The 25,077-nt window shown below is 46.2% G+C and overlaps 1 protein-coding gene across 1 annotated transcript in view; it reads left to right on the forward strand.

Moving 5' to 3' along the window:
• The first annotated feature begins 356 nt into the window (after positions 1–356).
• The window catches only part of pogzb (pogo transposable element derived with ZNF domain b), a 72,995-nt gene continuing 48,274 nt past the window's right edge, over positions 357–25,077 (forward strand). Inside the window, exons 1-5 of the mRNA XM_068022706.1 lie at positions 357–838; positions 10,334–10,475; positions 13,190–13,288; positions 16,218–16,399; positions 18,354–18,489. Of these exons, the coding sequence (XP_067878807.1) occupies positions 10,346–10,475; positions 13,190–13,288; positions 16,218–16,399; positions 18,354–18,489 (547 nt within the window). The 5' untranslated portion in view covers positions 357–838; positions 10,334–10,345. The remainder of the gene's footprint in view (positions 839–10,333; positions 10,476–13,189; positions 13,289–16,217; positions 16,400–18,353; positions 18,490–25,077) is intronic.

Below are 25,077 nucleotides of genomic sequence, written 5' to 3' on the forward strand. Positions count from 1 at the left end.
TGTCGGTTCGGGAACGGGAAGGTCGTGAACGTAACCACGTTTACACCACGACCACCGGATGGTCCAAGCCCAAGTGTTGGTGGACAACCTGAGGGCACTTCTTTCTTTGTGGGCCGACAGGAAGTGACGTCAGGCGGTTCACCGGATGTGGTGCATTTATTCCCCTCGACGACGGAAGGGGGCGGGGCTTGCGGGTGTGCGCCTGCGCGCGAGGTCGGGCGCCTTTAAAAAAAAAAGGGGGAGGGGAGAAAAAAGGAAGGAAAAAAAAAATAGTTCGACGTCCCCTCCTTCCCCCCCCCCTCCCCCCCTATCCCCCATATTTGTCTCGGTAAAAGACGGCGAAGGTGAGCCGGGGGGGTGGGAGTTTCTGTCAGCGGTTGCCTCCATTCGGCCGCCGGAGCCTTTCTAGGGGGTGGGGGGGCGACATTTTTTGTCTCGGTGAAGAAGGCGGACAACAACAACGGCGCGGCCGCCATCTTGGCGGCCAGCAATCGGCGAAGAAGGGGGGCGAGGAAAAGACGGTGAAAGCTTCCACTGAAGCCGGCCTTCCTGTCAGCTTTCCCAGCAATTCGGCACCTGCCTACCGAAATCCGGCGGTTTTGTCCCGAAAGAAAAGTTTTTATTTTCTCCCTCGTGATTCTCCTCCATGCCATCAACCAGGGACTATTTTCTCTCCGTTTCTTTTTTTTAAATTCCCTCCCCCCTCTTTTTCCCCCCCCAACTTCTCTCATAAACATGGCCGACTGAGGGCAGCTGCATTGAGCTTGAAGTGCAAATATTTCTGTCTTTTTCCCCCCCCCCCCACCCCATCTCAAGGAAATTAACCAAAAATTTCCAGGTAATTCATTCAAAAAAAAAATCTCTGCATGCATTTTTCTTTTCCTTTTTTCCTCCCCCCCCCCCCTACTTTCAAAAATCTGTCCTTACTCTCTCCCAGGTATTGTTTTCCAAAGGCCCTGAAGAACGTGGTGCTTCTTTGCAAAGTTGTTTTTAATCTGCATTGCTTCCTCCCCCCCCCTCACCCCCTCTGAAAATTTACTTCTGATTGCTTATAATTTTTTTTTTCTAGGAGCCAATTTGCATTGTTGTAGAAAAAATTGTTTTTGCATTGCTGGTCAAGTGATTTTTGAAAGCGTGCAAAAGGCAATATATGTGTGCACATTTTTTTTTAATAAGAGGAGTCTTTTAAGTGGAGATTTAAGGATTTTCTCCTCCCCGGTTCCAGCAATTCAGAGAAGGCGGTGGAAAATGTCAAAAAGGAATTGGATAAATGCTCAAAGTGTTTTTTTTTCTCTAACGTTCGCAGTGGGAAGTGGAAAGAAGGAGAGCGGGAGCCGAATTGGGTATCTCTTTCGACGGGCCAGCACGGGGCGATGGGTTGACTGGCCTGTTGGATCTCACCAATTGGTGTGCAAACGGTGCCAACGGGATCGCGCCAAATTATAGCGCTGTCGAAACGTTCTTTGCGGTTCCAATCCCAGTCGTTTTTCCTTTGGGCGTTTTTTCGCGGAAAAGTGGGCACCGCTGTCGGGATGTCATCCCCGAAATACTGGTTGGCGTCTCACGGCAGGAATGGCTTATTCTCGTCGCTGTGGGATGGGGATAACAATGTTCCACAGGGTTGTTCGGCACGTTTTGGGCACCCTTTTGTTAAGGTCATTTTTATGGTGGTCAATTCTAAGACTTTGTAATCAGTGTGGAGGAAAGTTGGGAGTATAGAAGAGGATGTGAACATCGCTTAAAATAGCCCAGGGTTGAGGATTATCTGCAAGAGCAGGACAGCTTCTTTGACATGTTTGTGTGGGAAGCAATTTATCCCGGCCTCCCTAATCTGAGGCTTAAGGAACCTCGTAAAAGTTCAGAAGTGTCAAGAATAACTTCTTTTATGGTGCTCCATATGTGTCAGTAGCTTCATAACTGCACTTGTACATAGTTTTCAACCTATTTCTAATCTCATTTGGATTTATTGTGCAACCGCCATTTTATTTCTCAAAATGGCGGCTTGACCAGTCTTGGTTTTAGGCGCAGATCCACAGCTAGTAGTACTTGATAACTGTTTCATGAAGACGCTTGTCTCTACACTTGGTTGCAACTTTACAGTTTAAGCTAACCGGTTTAGTAGAGGAATGGATGCTATGTAGTCGACCTCCCTTGACATTGCTCATGCCGAGTTGGAACGGATACATAGTTGTAATAATGGGAGTTTTGGAGCCAATGCATTGTTGTAAATGTTGGTAGATCTCCCGTGGCATTGCTCATATTAAATTGGAGCGGACAAATAGTTTGTAATAACGGGAGTTTTGGATGCAATACATTACTAAAAGGTTTGTTGATCTCCTGTGGCATTGCTCATGCCGAGTTGGTGTGGAGACATAGTTTGGAATAATGGGAGTTTTGGAGCCAATGCATTATTACAAGAGTTTGTAGATCTCCTGTGGCATTGCTCATGTTAAATTGGAGTGGGCACTCATGTTTTGGAGACCATGCATTCCTGCACTAGTTTGCCGATCTTCCGTGGCGTTGCTCATGTTAAGCTGGAGAGGGCATGCAGTTTGTAATGATGGGAGTATTAGGCAATGCATTGTTGTAAATGTTTGTAGATCACCCGTGGCATTGCTCATTTTTTTTCTATTGGTGGGAGTTGTTCTGTTGGCCCTGTAAAACATTATTATACAAAGTGGTGAATCTCCCGACATGTTGGCTAGAGTTTTATTCCATGTCATGATTTTTTCCACAAAAAAAAAGTTTTAATAAACCGCTGCATTATTTTTAATAAGCTAAGTTAATAAGCTGCATGAAATTTGCCTGTAATTGATTGCGACGTGGGAAGTGGTTGGGAATAATAGTTACACGGATGAGGAGAGAGGAAATAGTTTGAAATGCACTCGGACAAGTAAGATGTTGATTTTCGCGTGTGGCAGCTGCAAAAAGTTTTGTAAAAACAGATCTGTCTGTGATCTCACTTAACTCGAATGGTACCACTGTTTTGTATTGAACCATGCAATGCAGAGTATGTTATGGACAACATGAAGCTGCCTGGCATGAGGACTGTAATATGTAATTGTTAAATAACAGAGGTTCTGGGTCAGTCGGTGAGGGTGAAGTCAGTCAGAGATTAATTCGTCCAGTCTTCAATTCAGATGTTAGGTGCAATGTGTGACTTTTCTTTAAAATTATGTTTATTAAAGTTACAGGCCACTAAATTTCTGACCCCTCGCTCAATTGCCATGCGTCCTCCACGCCTTCGAATTGGCATGGCCTCCAAGTCGCCATAATCCACATTATGGGTGATGCACTCGCTTCTGAGTAAAACTAGTGACAGCTCTAACTATTATCAGATCCAGCTGAATTGTTTAAAAAAAATAAAATCGGCGTGACAATTCCTGTTTGTCACCCATAAGTTCTTGAAGAATAATTTGCACTTTCGCCTCACAATTTGAAGAGGTATTGGTGACTTTCTTTTCCCCAAAACAAATGTTGGGAGAGATTTCTGCATGAGTTGCTGCTCATTTGCCTTTAGTTATGATCGATAAGCAGCAAGCATCCTTTTCTGTTTCATTAGCAAATAATTAATCCATGGCATCGTTCGTGTAAGTCAAAGGATGTGCTTTTTTTTAATATAAGGATTGATGTATCAGACCATATAAAGCACACAGTGGGATTCTGCAGCTGCTGAGGTCTGGGACTGTGTCTCTTTTTAAGGATACAAGGTTAGGTGATCATGTAGCTGGTTAGTTCATTTGCAATTTAATTGATTTTTCTGGTCCTTGTTTGTGAAAAGCCCAGGTAGGAGCCTGTAGATATTGTGGCTGTGGTGTGTTCTGTTTGTGGAAAGCTTTTCTTCTGTACAGCTGACCTTTTTTATTTTTTAATACTTTCGACCTGGAGACGTGAATTATTTCTGAGAGATCGGAAGTGCGACGGACGAGAATTGCCGAATATTTGCCATTTTCGTAATGCAGAGGGATCAGATAGTTGGGGGCCTCGCTGGGTTTGTTAAGACCTCTAAGTGATTCCAAAGGTATCTTAAAACACTGTTAAATCAGGGTATTCCATGTTGAGTGAAATTGTCAATTTATTACCGTGTTTAATGGACGTATTGGTGATATTTCAGCTTTCAGTGTGATTTGTGATATTTTTGTGCAAATTGCCAATTTGGACTGCCCCAGGGTCGCCAACTGAACCATAATTTACAGGGGGACTGCTATTGAAGAACTGAATCAAACAACCAAAGGAATCTATGAAAACTTAACATACTGTTACTGCTATTGTCTGCTATGTCTTCCAGTCCCTGCAGTTCCCACTGGTTATGGAAGCCTTGGGTGTACCACCAGGCACTGCATGTTGCTGCTCCAGGGCTCGCTTGCAGTATCAGTGCACTGCGATAAGAATCAACACCATGTGTTTCTTGAGCGGTGGCCTTGAGATGGGCACTGAGCAGTGTTTGCGAGCTTGGCATGATTATCACATGGCACAGACAGTGGGTGAGTAGGCTTGTTTACGCGTTCGACAAACCCAGAGCGAGGGGGCATCATTTTAAAATGAAAAGGGTTGAGAGAATTTGAAAGAATGTCTTGCACTCATGTGACTCCTTACTTCGTCGCTCAAACAAAAGCACTCCACGTGCAAGAAACTTCTTTTTTGAAGTGCATTCATTGTTAACACGGGGTTCGTGTGGAATGTAGTGCGGCAGAATGCCGTAGACTGCTCACACCTGTTTCTCGGCCTCGCAACCCGGCTCAGCAGAGAGCCTGGGGTGCCCGCGACACTGACCGCTTGGTGTGGCATGTATCGATGCGAAGGCCTAAGCGTGGAGTCTGGTCCTTGTTGTGGAGAGGTTCCCTGAACTCTGATACCATTTAAGAACATCTCCAGTGCAGCCTGATGCTCGGTTTATTGAAGTTTGCATTGGGAGCTCCTGGGCATTTTATAAAGCCACCTGCGTAGGCTTTTGATGTGCCTGCCTGCCCAGCATTTAAGATGAAATAAGGCAGTACCACTCTGCGTTTGTTACACCCCGAGCTAATACCTCAAGAAAATATGGACGTTTGATAGTGTTCATGTGTGTCAGAATAATGTACAGAGTATGATGCTTATGTAGGCAGTAACTAGTGTTCCCCTAAATATCGGCCTTTGGCTTGTTGCTAACACGCCTCTCTCTGAGTCAGCTGGTGCAGGGCTCAAACGCCATGCCAGCTGGAGACTTTGGAAATGGTGAAAAGCTAGAAGCAGTGGAGGTCCAAAGAGACATTTGGAGGGCGGGGGGGGGGGGGGGGATGGGTGGAGGATGTCCATGTACACAGATCATTAAAATGTCATGCACAAGTGCAGATAATAATCAGAAAGGCGGATGGAGGACTGGAGTACAAGAGGGGAGAAGCCATGCTTCAGCTATACAAAGCCCTGGTTGGACCGCACCTGGAGTTACTGTGAGCAGTTCTGGGCACCACACCTTATGAAGGATATATTTGCCTTGGAGGGAGTGCAGTGTAGATTGACCAGAATGAAACCCAGACTCCAAGGGTTAAATTGCGAGGAGAAATTACACAAACTTAGAGTTGTATTCCCTGGTTAATAGAAGGTTAATGGGTGATTTAAGTTCTCAAGATATTAGGAGGAACAGATAGTTTCTCTCTATCTATCCTATTTCTGCTGGTTGGGGAGTGTAGGACAAGGGGGCATGGTCTAAAAATGAGAGCCAGACCTTTCAGGAGTGAAATTAGGAAAGACTTCCACACACACAGGGTGGGAGAAGTTTGGAACTCTCTCTCGCAAACAGCAACTGATGCTGGATCAATTGTTAATATTAAATCTGAGACCAATAGATTTTTGTTAACCAAAGGTAGTAAGAGATGTGAGGTAAAGGTGGGTAGACGGAGTTAGGTCACAGATCAGCCATGATCTTTTTGAATGGCAGAGCAGGCTCGAGGGGCTGAATGGCCTTCTCCTGTTCCTATGAGACTGGAGCTTTGGGCTGACACTTGGCGGGGTGCTTGTTGTCCATATATCGTACGGGTTACAGGAACCCATAAAACACTGTAGCCTGTCAAGCCATTTTAATCAGTCTGTGAATCCTTCCACTACTTTGCAGATACGTGAAAGAAATCTGATTATTAATTTTTTAAATTGCCTTAATTCCATTGGGCCTGATGATGTAGCTCTGTGCTATAAATTCTGTGTAACGTCTGACTAACAGGATTATAAGCAAAGATTGTTCTGTGGCACTTTTGAAGGGGAACGGTAGCATAGTGGCTATGTTACTGGAGTAATAATCCAGGGGCCTGGGCTGATGGTCCGCAGACACGAGTTCAAATCCCACGACGGCAGCTGGGGAAATTAAATTCAGTTAATTAAATAACTGGAATTGGAAGCTAATCTCACTAACGGTGCCATGAAACTGTCAGCGATTGTTGTAAAAAAAAACATCTGCTTCACTAATGCCCTTTTGGGGAAGGAAATCTGCCGTCCTCACCCGGTCTGGCCTACATGTGACTCCAGACCCACTGCAACGTGGTTGACTCTGAAATGGCCGAGCGAGCCACTCAGTTTGTATTGAAGAAGGCAGCTCGCCCACCACCTTCTCAAGGGCGATTGGGGATGGACAATAAATGCTGGATTAGCCAGCGACGCCCGTAGCCCATGAAGGAATATTTAAAAAATGAGAATCCCCCCCCCCCCCCCTCTCATCAAAACCCAGACCTGGATGAACCAAATTCTCAATAGTGTAGATGGAAAGTATACGAACAGCTCAACATAGGTTTATTTTTTTCATTACAGTTTGTGTAGATATGAATGTAGTGAAAATACAGCCTGAATCTGGAGTCTGAGCCTGGATTGGTGTCATTATAACATATGTTTGGTATATGCTGCCTTTTGTCACGGAGTAGCTGGATGTAGGCTAACATTCTTTATCCCCCAGTACTGAGTTACTGATTCTCTGGCTAATGACGGTGGGCCAGTTAATCCATGGCGGAGTCACGATGGGCCTTCCCTACGCTCCTTGTCAAGGCCTGCGATAGCAAGTTATTGCGTGTTCTGTGAGCTTGGAGGGCAAGAAAAGATATTTAAAATGGCTTTTAATTAATTTGTAACGATTTACTGCAGTGAAGACTTGTTTAAACAGGTTCAGTCTGCTCCTCCTTTCTAAGAGCAGAGCGTTTCGGTCATTTAATTCACGATCGCTAGCAACTTCTGATCTCATGTATTTAAGTTTGGAAGATTCTCGCGTGTGGAAGCCACAGGACCATGCTCGGCGTGACCTGATCTTCACAACTTGGCAAAGTTGATGGAATTACGCTTTATTGAATGATCTTAGACACTAGCTCCACGTGTGCCTGAATGCTTCTCTCAGAATTCCAGTTGGTACGGAACCAGGGTGCAGTAGCACCCTCTGGAACGGGTGGCGGCAAAGCTTTCTTCCGCACACCAGATCCTGCGAAGGGAGGCACGTCCTGCTAACCTCCATCACCAGGAGCTAAGTCGCCTGTGAGGATTGTTCTCTGTATAGAGGATGGTAGGATTCTTAGGGGAAGCATCTTTCCATTTAAATTTCCATTAAACAATCCCGATTCTGCACCAACTTTGTTTGCAAGACCAAGGCGGCTCCGTGCTGAGGAGAGAATAAGGCCTAAAGTCAATATGGCGGTACACCGTAGGACAGAACTGTCCCAGTTTGGGCTATCTGCAGCTTTTCAAATCTACAATTCTGCAGTTTAACCTTTTTGTTGGATGATTTTAAAGGTGTGTTCGGAGGGTTTAACCGTTGCTGTTTCTAAGTATACTAACTCCATGGCCCAGTGGTGACGCTTTCTCTGACTGTGGAATCAGCTGCTCATTTCTGGAATAACAGGACAGCAGACAGTGTATTTAAGCACTGCAGGCATGTTTGTCGAAAACCCGTGTTGGTGTTAGGGCTCACAGTGGCGGGTGTGTTTATCCAAACTGCTGGGATTTCCCTTTTTGCAGATCCGATGTGGGATGTTTTGCCTGAAGGGTTATTGGCACATTGCCACAATAGTTGATGGTAGGCGCAGACAGCTTTCACTGGAGTTGTACACAGTACAGCAGCTGATGGGAGCCATGCTGCCACTTGTCGATTTCAGATCTACCAAGTGCAATGTAACAGCACTCGGTGAGCGAGTGTGGAGACCACTCCTTTGTGTTGCCTGAACCAAAGAAGATTATTCGATTTCATATGTTTTATCTTCGTCTGCCAAGTTCAGACAAAGAGCAAAATGTAGATGAGAGGCTTAGTGTTACAAAGCAAATGCTTTTTCTTTTTAAAAAAAAAACAGATTTGTGTTGTACCGTGCAATTTTGCTAAAGTACAAAAATAATGCTCTGGTTATTGTACAGCAATTTTGTATTCAGCGACATGTATTTGGGAGTTGGGATTCAAACTTAGTTTTTAGGCTGCTGCTTGATGAGAAAGCTGTGGATTGTACAAGATACTCTGCATCTTGTACAAACCTCTCTCCCTCTCGGGCAGATGGTAGAGGTCGTCTGGGCGCTGTTTATAGACGAACAGGGATCTCTCCCTGTGTCCTGGCCAACACTCCTCCCTCAGCCCATGGCGCCAAGTAAAAGGGTGATGCTGTGATGGTGTCAAAATTTCTGCACACCGGTCTCAAAGCAAGATCAGAGTCCAAATGGGGTGGAAGGACAGAGAGATCTGGGGGTGCATTTACAAAAATTATTGAAAGTAACAACGCAGATTAATAATGCCACTTTTTTTTTTGAAAAAAGTAAGCAAACCAAGCACTGGGGTTCATTTCTCAAGGGGTAGAATTGAGAAGTAGGGAAGTGATCTTAAACCTGTATCGAACCTTGTTTAAACTTCGCCTTAGAGTTAGTGTGAACAGTTCCGGTCTCCATATTAGAAGAAGAATATAGAGGCACTGGAGAAGGGGGCTTAAAAAAAAAAATGACTTGAATGATAGTTATAACCTCAGTTCTGCTATCAGGAAAGATTGAACAGGCTGGGGGGGGGAGGGTGGGGGGGGCTCTTTTCTGTAGAAAAGAGAAAGTTGAGGGGTGACCTGATAGAGGTCTTTAAAATGATGAAAGGGTTTATATAGGGTGGATGTAGAGAAGATGTTTCCACCTGTGGGGGGGGGAGAGACTAGAACTAGGGGGGCCATCAATATAAGACAGTCACTAATAAATCCAATGGGGAATTCAGGAGAAACTTCTTTCCCCAGAGAGTGATGAGAATGTGGAACTCGCTACCACAGGGAGTGTTTGAGGGGAATAACGGAGATACGTTTAAGGGGAAGTTGGATAAACACACGAGGGAGAAAGGAATAGAAGGATATACTGATAGGTTTGTAAACACTGGCATGGACCAGTTGGGCCGAATGGCTTGTTTCTGTCCCTTAAATACTGTGTACCATGAGCTTCCATGTGGGGAAAAATGGAGTGACCAGACATCTGTGTGACGCTGCTTTCAGAATTGTTGAGTTGGAAGAAATGATCACTGGGTGGGTTGGGTGATCTGAGCTGCCCAGAATATGTATGTTCTGTTAATATTCTGAGCAGAATGCACTCCGCACAAAACACTTTGCAAGGTGAAGGGTGTTGATTGCCACACAGTTGCTGCACAGATCCAGGAGCCTGCTCATGGCCAAAATCGTTGTTAGTCAGGTGTGCTGCTGCCTCCAGGTATACACTGCTCAGGAATTGGGCACAGCTGCAATACATGGTGTTGTCCCGATTATTTCTCTTGCCGTCTGTGCTGAGCTTCTGGCACCCATGCTTACTGGGCGTGGGGTATAATTTTGTACATTTGAACACAGATTGTAAGCAGCTATGATATCTGGGTCTCTTGCACCAGTCTTCAGGAACAGTGGAGTGCGGATTCCAGATGTTCAGATTTCAAACCGCTGTAGTTGACGATACCTTTTGCAATTGCTTTAAGTATCCGTGTATATTAAGATCAGAGTCTCGTCGGGATTTGCCACGCTAATCAATTTTAACAAGGTGACAGTATATGTGTTTAAACCAACATGAAATTGTGAATGACGACACTTCTTAATTGGCAGATGGTTGACATTGTGGACCCATTTGGTACCTTTTTTTAAAAAAAAAATGTGTATGATTCAGTGTTGTATAATTTCAATACGTGAACAGCCGTTTCACTCGCAAAGCAAACGCGGGTCAAAGCGCGCTCATTGGCAGCGGGAAACCGGAAAGCTTTCCAGTCAAGTCCTGCTTCATGAATGCTCGAGAGCAAACTGCCTGCTTTTATTGACTCTGTACATGTGGTCAACCGCTGCACGGTTCTGAGGCGCGCAGATTTATTAGGTCTTTTTTATTTGTTTTGCTTCCTTTTCAGGTGGGAACCAACATGGCAGACACGGATCTTTTCATGGAGTGTGAGGAAGAGGAGCTTGAACCTTGGCAGCTCATAGAAGATGATGTTGTGGATGATACCGGTGGTGGGATGTTGCTGTCAGCGACCAACAGCGTCTCTACAGGTACTTTTTTGAGGGGGAGAAAAAAAAGCTGCCGGTCCATTGACTGCTTTCCAAGTGGCTCCGGCTGGTCTCCGTTGGGGCGATGGCAGCAAAGTTACAAACCGTCTCGGCGTCCGTGGCCCCCCCCCCAGGGAGAGGAGCTCTGCTTCCCTACAATTAATGGCATTCTCCTGAGGAGCCTCACACCCTACTATTGACATTCCATCCAGGACTCTCTGGGGGGGGGGGAAAACACATAGGTTTTTCTGGGGAATCCCCTGCTAATGATTTAATTCTCCTTGGGATATCCCCCCCCCCCCAGATCCCCAGCCGCAGATAATTGGCATCCTCCCAAGTGCTCTTTGGAAAATGCTGGGTTTCTCCCGGGGGTTCCCTTCAACCATCAGCATTTTTCCGAGTAACCCACCCCGCCCCTCCCCCCCCGGCACAACCCTTGCAAATATTTGCTTTCTTAAAGCATTGAGACTTTGCTCATGGTGATTTTGTGATCCACTCACAGCCTCCAGTTTGAAGTCCTGTTGCTGGAGCAAGCTGCCTGTGGCTTTGTGGAGTGGGGATAGTCTTGCTTACATTTGGAGTGGAGTGGGCAGCATTGAAATAGTAATACAAAAGCAAAATACTGTGGATGCTGGAAATCTGCAACAAAAACACAAAATGCTGGAAGCACTCAGCAGGCGAGGCCGCATCTGTGAACAGAAAAGCAGAGTTAACGTTTCAGGTCGATGACCTTGCATGAGGACGAGGGTTAAGAAGGCAGTAATGAAATTGGAAAACTACAACAGCAGGCCTTGAAAGGCTTAAAACTCTTCAATCGCATTTCAACAGCAGGGTTAAATTACTGTCTTTGTAATCGCTGAGCATTGTGTTGAAAGATTTGCTCGAGTTAGTTTCAGCTTGGGCTCGGTTTGCTAGCTGTGTCAGTTTCTGTAGATACCTGCCTGAGGGCGTGTTGGTTTGGATAATAATAGACATCAAGAGGACATAGCCAGGTGGTGGAATGGGCGGAGACATGTCTGATGAAACTTAATGCATAGAAGTGTGAAGTAATACATTTTGGTAAGGAAGAATGAGGCACATATCGTTGAAGGTGGCAGGGCAGGTTGAAAAAGTGGCTCAGAAGGCATACGGGATCGTGGGGTTTGTAGATAGAGGCGTAGCGTACAGAAACAAGGAAGTTATGGTGAACCTTTTTATAAAACACTGGTTCAGTCTCAACTGGAGTATTGCATCCAGTTCTGGCGACCATGCTTCCAGGAGGATGTTAAGTAATTGGAGAGCTTGCAGGAAAGATTTACCGGAATGGTTCCAGGGATGAGGGACTTTAGTTACATGGATCGATTGGAGAAGCAGGGGCTGTTCTCCTTGGAGAAGCGAAGAGGAGATGTGGTAGAGGTGTTCAAAATCGTGAGGGGTCAGGACAGAGTAAATAAGGAGAAACTGTTCCCCTTGGTGGAAGGGTCGAGAGCCAGAGGGCACTGATTTAAGGTGATTGGCAAAAGAACTAGAGATGACATGAGGAAAGCTTTTTTTTTAATGCAGCGAGTGGTTAGGATGTGGAATGCACTGCCCGAGAGTGTGGTGGAGACTGATTCAACCGGGGCTCAAAAGAGAATTGGATAATTATCTGAAGAGAAAAATTTTGCAAGGCTATGGGTAAAGGACAAGGGAGTAGGACTAGGTGAATAGCTCTTGCAGAGAGCCAGCATGGACACGACAGGCCGAATGGCCTCCCTCTTTGCTATAACTGTTTGTTAATTGAACGTATGATGAGAGGACAAATCAACAAAATTTCATCATAGGTACAGTTTACCGATAACGGAAAAAAAAATACATTGGCTTGTATTTTGTGGTGGAAATGATGGCAAAACTGTCGCCTCTTGCTGTCAGTTACTCCTCTGAAACTGACAGCAACTTCTGGAGTCTGCACGTGCGACGTTAAACACGGATATCCAGAGGCTATCAATGATTCTAGGCTTCCCCAAAAGGTGCACTGTTGAAAGTCCTCCCAGACTGCAATCAGCTAGAAATCACTGAACTGAAGAGTTAACTGCCCTTTTATGCTATTCTTAATCTCACTGTAAAAAGCTTTGTAAAAGTTGCACCTCGTTGAATAAGGTGTTAAAGCTTTTTAACGGTATGTTTTCACAATTACTGCTGAACAACACCTCTGAAAAACTGGTCTTATATTTGTGGAATGTCAAATTTCTTCAATATGATAAAATCTTAATTTTTTTAAGTAATATATCTTTTCAAACAAAGTTTGATATTTCAGCCTCTACCTTAAATCCCATGTGTATGACCCAATCATTTATCTCGCTCTCTATAAAATCCAAATGAATGAAAAGTGAAAAATTCAGTACATTTTACTTCCTGGTTGTCTGTCTTGAGAGAATTCTGCATTGTAATTGGCTGCTTACCCTGCTTGCTGACATAATTGTTGCTGGACACCTGGAGATCATCCCTTGTCTTGGCGCGAGATTCAAACTGACCTCTGGGGAAGGTCAAATCCACGACACGGAGATCGCTACATCCTTTTTTGAGGTTCAGCGGTGAGCACCGTCCCTCCGCCGCTGACGGCAAACTCTGAGCCGCTAACACTGTGTGCGGAAATAACAGACCTGGAGGTCTGTGGGTGACCCCATTTTGACAGTGTGCTGGAAACCATGACGTATAGTTTTTCTTTTTGAGAACACATATTTTCTCTGCTCCTCAAGGTATTAAGACTGGAGTTGCTCCTTCAAGCATTGGTGATCTACAGAATAATGAGGTTGGGAAAAAAACTATGCTAACGGTCCTCTCCTCAAACACCACCAGTAAGTGAAGGAATCTTTTTCAAAAACCTTTTCTGGATTTAGTGAGTAATGTTTGTTTCCTACTTTAGAACCCTTGCCTCCAATTTTCCCCTCAACTCGAAAGGAAGTAATGTAAGATGGGGCGTTTTTCAGTACCTGCTTTCTCTCTCATCGACCCAAACTGCTGCTGGAACCCTTGTCCGTGCCTTTAACTCCAGACTTGACTATTCCAATCCTCTTCTGGCTGGTCCCCCACATTCTACTCTCCGTAAACTCGAGGTCATCCAAAACTCTGCTGCCTGGTGTCCTAACTTGCACCAAGTCCCCTCCATCCATCGTCACCTGTGGTCGCTGATCTACACTGGTCAAGCAGTGCCTCGATTTAAAAAAAAAAAAAAAATTCCCCATCCTTGTTTTCAGGCCTCTCCATGTCCTCGTACCCTCCTTATCTCTGTAACCTCCTCCAGCCTCTACAACCCTCCGAGATCTCTGCGCCTCTCCGATTCCTATCGCTCCACCATTGGCAGCCAGGCCTTCAGCTGCCTGGGGCCCTAAGCTCTGGAATTCTCTCCCTAAACCTCTCTGTCTCTCTCTCTCTCTCCTCCTTTCAGACGCTCCTTAAAACCGACCTCTTTGAGCTTTTGGTCACCTGTCCCTAATATCTCTATATGTTGCTCGGGGTCAAATTTTGCTTTGTAACGCTGCTGTGATGCGCCCCGGATGTTCTATTATGTTAAAGGTGCTATGTAAATGCAAGTTGTTGCAGGTAGTACTGCTACAGGCAAGATGGCACCTTTCGAACATACAGTATGGGTTGGCAGGAAGAATCAGCTCTTCCATCATGCCTATCGCACACCATGATGGCTGGAGCATCATGACTAAACAATTCTTCCCTCCCCTCCCCGCCTTTTCCCCCAACTCCCCCAACCTCCTGGGAGGTTCACAACAAAGGAGAAAAGCTCTGGGCCAATAAGGGGGGGAAAGTACTCTGGAAAAATTCCTCTCCGAGCCCCTCCTCAGGCGATCAAGACCAGCGCAGGAGATGAAGTGATGAAGACGGCTTTCCCGCTTTGTGATGGGATCCGTGCTCCATTTGAAGGCTTCATAGAGAGAGAGAGAGACAGAGAGAAAAGGGGCACTCGGGTGGCACTCTGGCCTTAGAGTCAGAAGGTTGGAGGTTCAAACCCCACTCCAGCCCACAATCTACGCTGACACTTCAGCCTGGTACTGAGGGAGTGCCGGCTCCCAGCTGAGCCCGCCTGGTGTCTTAGCCAGTGCTTCTCCTTGGGCGAACCGCCTCACATTTAGCCGTTAATTTAGTTGCTATTTGTGGGACCTGACTCTGCAAACTGCCCACGTTCCTGTGCTTCAAAAGTGATTAATTAATTGTGAAGTGCTTTGGGAGTGGTGTGAGCTCAGGAAAGATGCTAATTAAAAGCAAGTTGTTCCCCTCTCACTCTGGTCATGGTGGGACAATGTATTTGAATTTTAAACTGAAGCGTAAAAACATTTGGACAGTTGAGTGGACAGAATGACCTACCTTACCTGTGTCTATCTCGTGAACAGCTGCATAGAAATCCCTCCCATCCAAACAGAATTGAAGTGGATTTGGAATTGTGTTGAAAATTGGGATCGTGCTTAACAGTCCTTTGTCATAAGTGAGACCGGTATGCAGCCTTGAGTTGGTTGCGTGCTTGTGCATAAGGCAAATTGTGTCTCAGTTCCTCGATGCCCAGGGTTCAGTCTAAATGGCAGCAGTGATTTCATTACCCACACTCCTTGTGCAGGTTACTAACCCCTGTGTGTTTACAGTTGTATGATCTGTATCATTCCTGCCCCACGTTATTTCTGCAATGTCTGGGTGCCAGGTCAAGGTTACAGATTACGTGGCCTCTTCCAGCGTCGGCACGTGCAGCTAGAAGGCAGTTAGAATCTTGCAGCACGGAAGGAGTCCATTCGGCCCATCGTGCCTACGCTGGCTCTTTGAAAGAGCTAGGCAATTGGTCCCACTACCTCCGCCCCCGCTCTGTCCCCCACAGCCCTGCAAATTTTTCCCCTTCAAGTATTTATCCAATTCTTTTTTTAAAGTTACTATTGAATCTGTTTCCGCCGCCCTTTCAGGCAGTGCACTGCAGACCATAGCTCCCCTCCCTAACTTGGGTGCTGAGGCCAGTTGCTGCAGTTGGATGACACCACCTTGGAGACTGGGGTGAAAAGGGTTAATCAAGCAGCAAACCTGGTTGCTTCCCTGAAGGGACTTGGTGTAATTTATTTATTTATTTAGAGATACAGCACTGAAACAGGCCCTTCGGCCCACCGAGTCTGTGCCGATCAACAACCACCCATTTATACTAACCCTACAGCAATCCCTTATTCCCTATCACCTACCTTCACTAGGGGCAATTTACAACAGCCAATTTACCTTATCACCTGCAAGTCTTTGGCTGTGGGAGGAAACCGGAAATATTGCAGTGTTTCTCTGATTATTGAACTGGGAAAAGGTTTAAAATGGAGCTCTAGACTAATATTTTGAACGAGCTAATCATTTGTTTTTGGAACACCCGGCAGCATGTTGTGCAACTGTGTAACTGAAATGGTGTGTAAATGCCCCTGGGAAACGCTGCGGTCTGAACATGTGAGTGGGATGGCTCCGAGAGTTGAACTGCCTTCACAGAAGCGAAAGAATATGCCCAGTCACAGGTGGTCAATGTTTACCAGTGCTAAACACGAGGACGTCCACAGCAAAGAAGCTGTTCAGACGTGTGATCGAGTTTCTGGGAAGTTGACGCGCAAAGGAAAGTGGCAGCAGAGCTATCACACAGTATTTATTTCATATAAAAGTTGCAACATAAATTTTCGGTTATTTGTTCTGGGTCAGTTGTTGGGAATTTTGAATCTGATGTTTGAATTGGTTGTCAGTCCAGTGCTCACGGCCGTCTCTTCTTTTCAGCTGGTGGTTCTCTGTTGAACTCGGGCGGTCAGCCTTTGATTGTAGCCCAGAATGCACCGGGCCTTGGGTCACAAATGGCCGTTCCGCCAATGTACTCCCCCACTGCTGTGCAAGTATTGCAGGATCCAAAGACTGGAGCAACCAGCAGCGTATCGGGGCAGCCCATCTTGATCACCACTCAAGTAAGCAAAGATGCCTCCTCCTTGGGTGCTTCGGTTGTCACTGTGCAAAGTTCTGGGGGGTGGTGGGGCACCTAATGACGGAAGGTTCGTCTTTCACAAATATGTTCACTTAAAAAGATGGCCTCAGAGCAAAGAAAACCAATGTATCTTGTCCCAGGGCAGGTACAGCACGGGGTTAGATACAGAGTAAAGCTCCCTCTACACTGTCCCCATCAAACACTCCCAGGATAGGTACAGCACGGGGTTAGATACAGAGTAAAGCTCCCTCTACACTGTCCCCATCAAACACTCCCAGGACAGGTACAACACGGGGTTAGATACAGAGTAAAGCTCCCTCTACACTGTCCCCATCAAACACTCCCAGGACAGGTACAACACGGGGTTAGATACAGAGTAAAGCTCCCTCTTCACTGTCCCCATCAAATTTCGCACCAGAATGATGGCAGTGTAAATACTGAGGGAGCGCCGTGCGTCGGAGGGTCAGTACTGAGGGGGGAGAAAAAAGAAAAAGAATTAAAAAATGGGTTAAATGTCTTGCAAGGCTCTGAAGGCCTGTTCTTTGGGAAGGGGTTTGACTGGAAACCAGAAAGTTTCCCAATGGAAGGAGGGAGGAGTTGGAAGGGAGAGTTACCCCACGGGTACATTTGTCTGCCTCCAAGTAGTTCATTAGTTCTGCGTTGAGCGCGGAGTGTTGCCCCACACAATTCCTGCACCTCTGCACCTCCACAGCGCAGTACAGGAAGGTTAAACGTAACTTGCTGATTGATTTGTTATTCTCCGGCAGGACCACGTTCCTTGTTGCCCTGGGAATGTGGCATCGACCCTTTTTTTGGGATCATTGACACCCTTGTAGTGATGATGCTCCCATAAGATGCTATTCTATTGTTTTTTTTTCTTAATGGGTGTGTGGCTTTCAGAATAAATCGTATCGCGTTACACGGTGAGAGTCGTGAAGCCCAAGTATTTTTGTAGCTCACTTTTTTTGTTTTCCCCCCCCCCCCCCACCCAGTGGGGGCCCGTAATTTGGTGTTGGTGACAGTGAGTCAGAGCACGTGCGACGTTTGCATATTGCATGCAATTCCTGCTCAGCTTTCAGTGTCTTATAGATATTATCGTGTACCACCTTTATGTAAAGTGCAGACATCCCAGGATCCAATCCCTTCACCTTGCTTGCTGACCCCCCACCCCCTCACCCCGGCACATCATACTTAATTGTCTTTTCCGACTTGCTCCGAGCATAGTGCCAGTACTTAAGTTATTGTAAAGATTTTGCTTTTTTTTTTGTGAATTTGAGCATTAAGGAACAGGAGCAGGAGGCAACCATTCGACCCTCCAGTCTACTCTGCCATTCAACAAGATCATGGCTGATCACCTTCTACCTCAGCTCCTCCACCTTCCCGCATTATCCCCCCATATCCCTTAATTCCCTTCGCATCCAAAAGTCTATCGATCTGAGTTTTGAACGTACTCAATGACTGAGCATCCACAGCTCTCTGGGGTAGAGAATTCCAACCCTCCTGAGTGAAGGAGTTTCTCTTCATCTCAGTCTGAAATGGCCAACTTCTGAGCCTGTGACCCCATGTTCCAGATTTCCCCGGTCACGGAGAAGATCCTTCCAGCATCTAACCTATCAAGCCCCTTATGTTTCAATGAGATCATCTCTCGTTCTTCTAAACTCCAGACACTATCAGCCCATTCTACTCCATGTCTCCTCACTGGACAATCCCCTCTTCCCTGGAATCAGTCTAGTGAACCTGCGTTGCACTCCATCCAGAACAAGTATGTCCTTCTTTGTGTACGGAGACCAAAACTGCGCACCGTATTCCTGCATTTTTACCAACACTGGCTTTAAGTCTTGGTCAGATTTTGTTTTTTTTAAAAACACGTTTTCACGAATGTTTTTTTTCCCCAAAGTAATTTGCAGATTAACACTGTGTTCTGTTCCTCTCCTCAGGGTTTCACTGTGAAAGACCTGAGATCTGTACAGAATCCAGTTGGGATCGTGCTGAATGTACAGGGTGGTCAGGGAACAGCCCCATACCAAACTAAACCTCTGACTTTGGTGCCAGGTATGTGGAGCAATGGACCAGGTAGGTTAGCGTATGAAGTCTCCCTGCACGCTTGCTGTTAAATCCGTACATTATTCCTAACATGGCAGGTGCAGCTGTAGTGCATCCTGATTTAGCTGCATCTGGATGTAAAGCTGTGTTTTGTTCCTTGATGGTGAGATGCCTGATCACATTGGGTTGTGGTGTCGCCCACAGTAAGACTTTGGTTGTCTGCAGCTTAAAAAAGCAAACAAAAAGCCTCGGGATTTGGTGAGCTGATAGTTGCACTTCATGCATTTTCCAGGGTCTACCATCCCTTTGTGTTTGCTGTCAATGACAACACTGGCCTCAGTTTAAAATCCCGCGACCTTTTTTTTTTATCCCCCTTACCTCACCTGGGTCTGTGTTGATACAGCCAGCAAAAGTTAACCACTCTTTTTTTTCTAGCCGTCCAACGACATCTGAAAAGGCTGTGCGTGGTGTGTGGACATCAGGGGCAGGTCAGCGATTGGGCTTGGCTGTGATGTCCTCCCTGTTTGAATAGCCCACCAGCGCTGTCACGGCTCATGTGGAGATTGGCTACTTCAAGCTCTGGAAGCTTGGCGCAGGTAGAATTACACTGGAAGGGGAGAGATGACAACGAAATTCCTGTGTATCGGACCCTATTGAAGCCCTTCATTTTCTGGCATTGTGATGTGCATGCCTGGTCTGGCACCTAGCTCTGCTGCTGAACTTATTGTCCTTGATGTGACACTTTGAATTACTGGAAGCATGTTCTCTTCTGAAATTGCTTTTCAAAGAGAGCGTTAACAAAACCTTATTACTCAGTAGGCCAATTAGCTCCCTCTGTCCCTCCACCTCTGTGTCTGCAACTCCCACTGTGTCCAAACCATGAGGAATGTAGTGCATCCCTAAAGGAGAAGGTTGTTGTAAAAAGTCATTTAAAATGCAGTAAGATTTCTTGTTTACAGTCTTGTTCTCTTAACTCGCCTGCTATTGTATGATGAACGGACCCACTGATAAAATGTGGATGATCGGCTCTGAGAGACTGTGGCCCTGTGTTAGTTAGGTGGGTCAGAGTGACCCTTTTCGCCCACTGTGCTTTGAACTGGCTTGAGTACTCTAGGCGCCCCCAACACGTGCACAGCCACAACGGCCTTAAAGGGAACTTTTCCCATTCTCTGAGGCAGCTTGGCTGCATCTGGTGGCTACATTTTCCTCAACTGCTGACATTAGCCACCAGCACCAGCATGCCTTTAAAGCCTAGAAGGCAGCAGAGAGTTTGAAGGCCATGTTCCTAATGAACTGTTCACTTGAGTGCATTGTGGTGCGCAGGGAGAAAATTAAATAGGATAGCAAGCAAACTGGCTTGGAATGAAATTTCCCTTTAAAACATGTAGCAACAGCTTCTTCCTCTCCCTCTCCTAGTTTCTCTTCCCTTCTCTCTCTCTCGCTGAGTTATTGGCCTGTCTTGGACTACTCATTCCAGTAAACCATTGTTCATGTCCGAGACTTTTACGATAAGTTTCGGTGTGCTATTCGACTGTATGGAGGCATCACTTCTCACCTGTGGCCTGTCCTCCCCACAATGCGCACCGTGGGCAATTTTTTTCCCCTTCCTTTCTCCCCGACACTTGCAGATTTTGTACCACAGGTTTGACCGATAGCGACAAATCAGCATAAGTTGAAACCTGCCAGCCTGTTGCTAGAGAGATCAGCTTGGTGTGTAAAGAACAAAAAAATCGTGAGTGTCAATTCAGCCGCCCGCCACCCCCCCCCCACCCCCGCCACCGCCAGTCTTTCGTCCCTGGCTAACCGTCTGGCAAACATGGCGACACCGGCATACAGACGGTTAGACGTTGCTGCTGACTGTTGACCATTTTCCCGTGAGGCTTTTTGTGAACTTGGGTTGGGCAGGGGGACTGTCTGAGGGTTTTTACTGCACAGTCAGAGTGCACTTTCCTCCTGTTTTTGTATTGTTCCAGCATATTTATCTTGCACGGAGCAAGGCTCTGAGGACAAGTTGTACAGTTGAGAGTTGGCTAGCGATTGCTGTGGCCTTGTTGGGTTCATTCAATTGTGCGACTGCATTGCTGTCTGTTTTATATCCTAGCATATCTCCCGTGGTGTTACTCAGAGGTCGCCTGGAAGCGAAGCTGGGAGGAATGGGTGCGGGGGGGAGGTTGTGGGGGGGATGGTGCGGAGCCCTTGGGTGGCAAAAAAGCTTTTGAGGGTTAGGTTAGGAGCAGAGGGTTTGTTTTGGATTGAGGTAGCTAGCAGAGTCTGTGTCGATGAGGTTAGATGTTTTTGGAGCCATCACTAATGTGTGCGCCTTTTTTTGAGAGGGGGAGTGGGGAGGAGATCACCCGAGTCCCTTTTCCCCTTGTCAAATGCGCTTTCCTTATTGTTTGCCTGCAGTGTCCCATGAACTATGATTGTTGCATGTGAATTGTGATGAGCCGCACCCGCCTGATGCCAGTTTTCATCATTGCAGTGCTGCCTCTCGTGGAGAGCCTGGGGGCACACCCATTTCAATCTGGGGGGTTCTGCAGCCGTCAGCCGGGAAAGCCTGTGCCAGAAACTGATCTCTGGGCCCAGCGTAGCATGTCGCGATTGGCGGGAGGGGTAGTGGCTTCTGGTTCTGCAATCTGCCCAAAGTCTCTCTACAGCTCTGTAGCACCGAATATCCCTGCTTGTCCCATCCCCGCAGATCCATCTGATAGATTTTATGTGTTGTGTACTTCCTGTATGTAATCGGGTCATTGTTACGGCAAGGCTGGGTTTGTAGTGCAGGGAGTGGTGGTAATTGCAACTTATTAAATATAAGTCATGTTCATTTTAAAATTGCTTGCTGTGCATCCTCTTTTTGCTGTTCATCCTTTGCGATGCTGTCATTATCATTTGCCTGCTTGCGCTGGGACCTTTCTTTTCTTCACTACGCTTCGTCTACTGACGCCGTCCGCTGGCGGACGGTTGGAAATATTGCTCGTTTCGTTCTTTTTTCCCTGCTTGATTTTAGGAGCTTTCTGCATTACTTGTGTACCTCCGCCAGCAGTTCGGAAGCCATTCGTGACTGACCATCTCCTATCTGCACCTCAGAAACTGCAAAGCCTGTTTGTCAAATTGCTGAATTTCCTTTGCTGTTTGTGTACATTTTGAAGGGGTTTTGTGTTTTTTTTTAAAAGCGAAAAGAACTGGGGCCAGGGCTCTCAATTTATAATTGCTTTGGTTTGTACATCTTTTAATTTAGTTCATTAGATCGCGTCTGAGACTTGGGTTAGCAGGTCCCAAGCTTGCAGAGTACTTTGATTTGGTGTAGTGTAGTGTCTAAGCCAGGCAGAAGGTGAGAACAAGGGGGAAAGAGACGTAGAATTGGAGGGGAGTTCAGCATTGTGTTCTTTTTGTCTGTGAGCCACAGCATGGGAGATTAACTAGTATATATTCCATTAATGTGTTAAAAACTGTGTTCATACTGCATTATTTGTGCGAGAGTGGGCGCTCTGTCTTTCGGTATTTATGAAGCGTTATTAACCTGACTATTCTGGTGACTACTATCTTGTGGTCCTGATAATGGGTTCTTCTGCCATTTTAATTGTCCCAATGGTTCATTGTTATGATCAGTTATATTTGGTCATTGTCTTATCAATGTCCCGTTGCTATGTGAGATCCTCAGGATCGGCTGCAGGTGGTTTGGGTCTGGTTGCAGTTGCTGTGAGTTTGAGCATAGGAGACGGAATTGGGGGTGGGGGGGTGCGTGGAGGAGGTGGGGGGGGGGGTTGGTGCGGCCCGGACTGGTCAGGCCGCAGGAGGAGGGACTTTCCAGGCCCAGAGTATGGCTCGGGCTGGGTAGTCTCAACGAGGATGGGTTGGGGAGCAGGTAGGCTGGTCTTGGGGAATAACTTTGTTGCCCTGCTCCTGGGGCCCAACATGGCATCAGCATGGTGGCCCGGTTGGCTGAGCGGGGGAGCCGAGAATTTGGGGGTTGGGAGACGCTGTCAACAGAGTCCAGGGTAGAGTTGAGCAAGAAAGTGGTGATACTGGTTGGGGCAGCGGTGTGGGTTTGAGACTGGGGTAAAAGCCCAGGAGAGCAGTGGAGCGTCAGACAGTCAGCTTGGGACAGCTGCTGTCATGTCACTGTAACTAAAATACCGACAAATTCCCATTCTGCCCTCACATATTGCGGTTCAGTGGTCATTGACACTGCCAGTCGGCTTTGTAGAATGTGATTAGTTAAGTATCAACTAATCGGCAACCACAAAAATAACCATCGGCGTACCCATGAGGCAGGGAATCTTAGATCTGAGACTTGAGCTTTGCCAAATTGAGTTTTTTGCGAGGACTTAATTTTGTTATTGTGAAGCTTAATAAAAGGGCATTCTTCTGAAGGATTAATATTTTCTATTTTCGGGCACCATGCTGATTAAATGTAATTTTTCCCTTGTGTTATACCGAGGGAACCATTGGCACCGACTTTGATTTTCCACGTGGCAATGACGGAGGACTAAAAATTGAATTCCATGAATTCCATCAAACATTCTCAAAGAAAAATATCCTGAGGGTTTTTTAAAAGCACCGAACTATATAATAGTTTTTTAAGAGTTTGCCCAAATTTTTAATGGGAATGGCCCATGTGAACTTGTCACGCTGCAGTTTCCCCCAGATGCCAGTGACGGGGCTGTAGCCTCTCAGTTTTGTGTCTCCAGGCTTCTCTACTTCCATGTCAGGTTGCCAGGAATGTGACCTCCTTATGATGTGTACATTAGCATAGTGGTTAAGTTACTGGACTAGTAATTGAGAGGCCAGGACTAATGATCTGCAGACATGAGTTCAAATCTTGCCATGGCAGCAGAGGAATTAAAATTCAGTGAATTAATTAAATAAAATCTGGAATGAATAGCTAATCTCAGTGGTGACCGTGAAACAACCAGACTGTTTTTTAAAAAAAAAAGGATCTGGCACACTAATGTCCTTTTAGGGAAGGAAATCTGCCATCCTTACCCGGTCTGATCTGACCTACATGAGCCTCCAGGCCCACAGCAATGTGGTTGACTCTTAACTGCCCTCTGAAATGGCCTTGCAAACAACTCTGTTATATTCAAGAAGACAGCTCTCCACCACCTTCTCGAGCAATAAGGGATGGGCAATAAATGCTGGCCTTGCCAGTGACACCCACATCTCAATTTTTTTTTTTGAAGAAAAAACTTGGCTATAAATAATGTAAGATTAACACATTGTACAAAAATAGACCTACAGTGTCGGACTTGAAAATGGGAACTCAGTTCTATCTGTATGCCATAGCTAATTGTCCCCTGCCTTCTTGCTGCCCAGGTGTAACACCACCGGAGGTCAATGTGTATACATGTTTCAAAAGAAATGTTCTGAGGCGCCCAGAAATATATTCGTCATGTCGTTAGTGGTGCTGGACCATATCAGCTGGATGAGTATCTGCCACAGGGCCTCTACTCCTGAGTTCTCGTGTGGCCAAGTCATGTCCTTGGCATCAAGTTACATAACAAAGCGCACACACTGAGCCAAAATCATTTTTTAAACCACCTTCTATTTGTTTCTCTCAAACAAAATTTAACAGCCTCAAAGACGGCCTGTGGTGTTAAACCCGTTAGCAGGCTCGAATACCGAGCTGACAAAACTTGATACCAAGTTGTAGAGTGTTGGCAAGATGATAACGTGTGGTGTTGTTTCCAGCTGCATGTTTTTAAATTGTCACCCTGGGAATCTTGAAAATGAATTCCAGATAAGCTGCTGTGGGAAGCAAGCAAGATAAGTTAAATGGGACTAACAAATCTCTTCCCCTCTCTTTTTTTCTCTCTCTCTCTCTTTTTCTCTCTTTTTTTTCTCCCTCTTTTTGAGCCCCTCTCTGTCTTCTCTCTCTCTGTCTCTCTCTTGTGCTTTCTCTCTCTCTCTCACTCATGCTCTGTCTCTCTCTCTCTCTCTGTCTCTCTCTGTCTCTGTCTCTCTCTCTCTCTGTGTCTCTCTCTGTCTCTGTCTCTGTCTCTGTCTCTCTCTCTCTCTCTGTGTCTCTGTCTCTCTCTCTCTCTCTGTCTCTCTCTCTCTCTCTGTCTCTCTCTCTCCGTCTCTTTCTCTCTCTGTCTCTGTCGCTGCTTCCCTGCCTGCTCTGCCTTCAGTATATTTTTCTATCTGTCTCTTTCACATATATTTTCTTCTTGTTTACATCATTTATATGTGGTATATTGTCTTTTTATTTCACTTTTTTTGTTTAAAAAAAGCACCCAGGGCGTATATGATGGGGCGTGGGCTGGGAGGGTTCTTAATTCTGAGCCAAGTAGTAGTCTTCCAGATAGGTATTGATGCGTCCACGGGTGCCCCTGCACCACGTGCAGGGGAGAGAGTAAAAGCTGCAACGTGAGTGAGGGCATGGGGCTGGGCTGAGAAGAGGGAATGGTGAGAAGTAGGGGGTCGCTGGGGCCTGCAGCAGTCATTATAACAGCTCAAGTCTGGTGCAGGTTTTGGTCATGGCAGTCGACAGGTCGATATTGGGGATTCTGAGCTATTGTCACCACTGTTGCTGGAGATTGAGTTCTCCTGGCATCTGGTGACTCTACTCCTGGCCCACCACACCTGAATTGCAGTAGGCAGCAGCTGACAAGGGGA

Source organism: Heterodontus francisci, chromosome 46, assembly GCF_036365525.1.
Source record: "Heterodontus francisci isolate sHetFra1 chromosome 46, sHetFra1.hap1, whole genome shotgun sequence".
Taxonomy (NCBI): Eukaryota; Metazoa; Chordata; class Chondrichthyes; order Heterodontiformes; family Heterodontidae; genus Heterodontus; species Heterodontus francisci.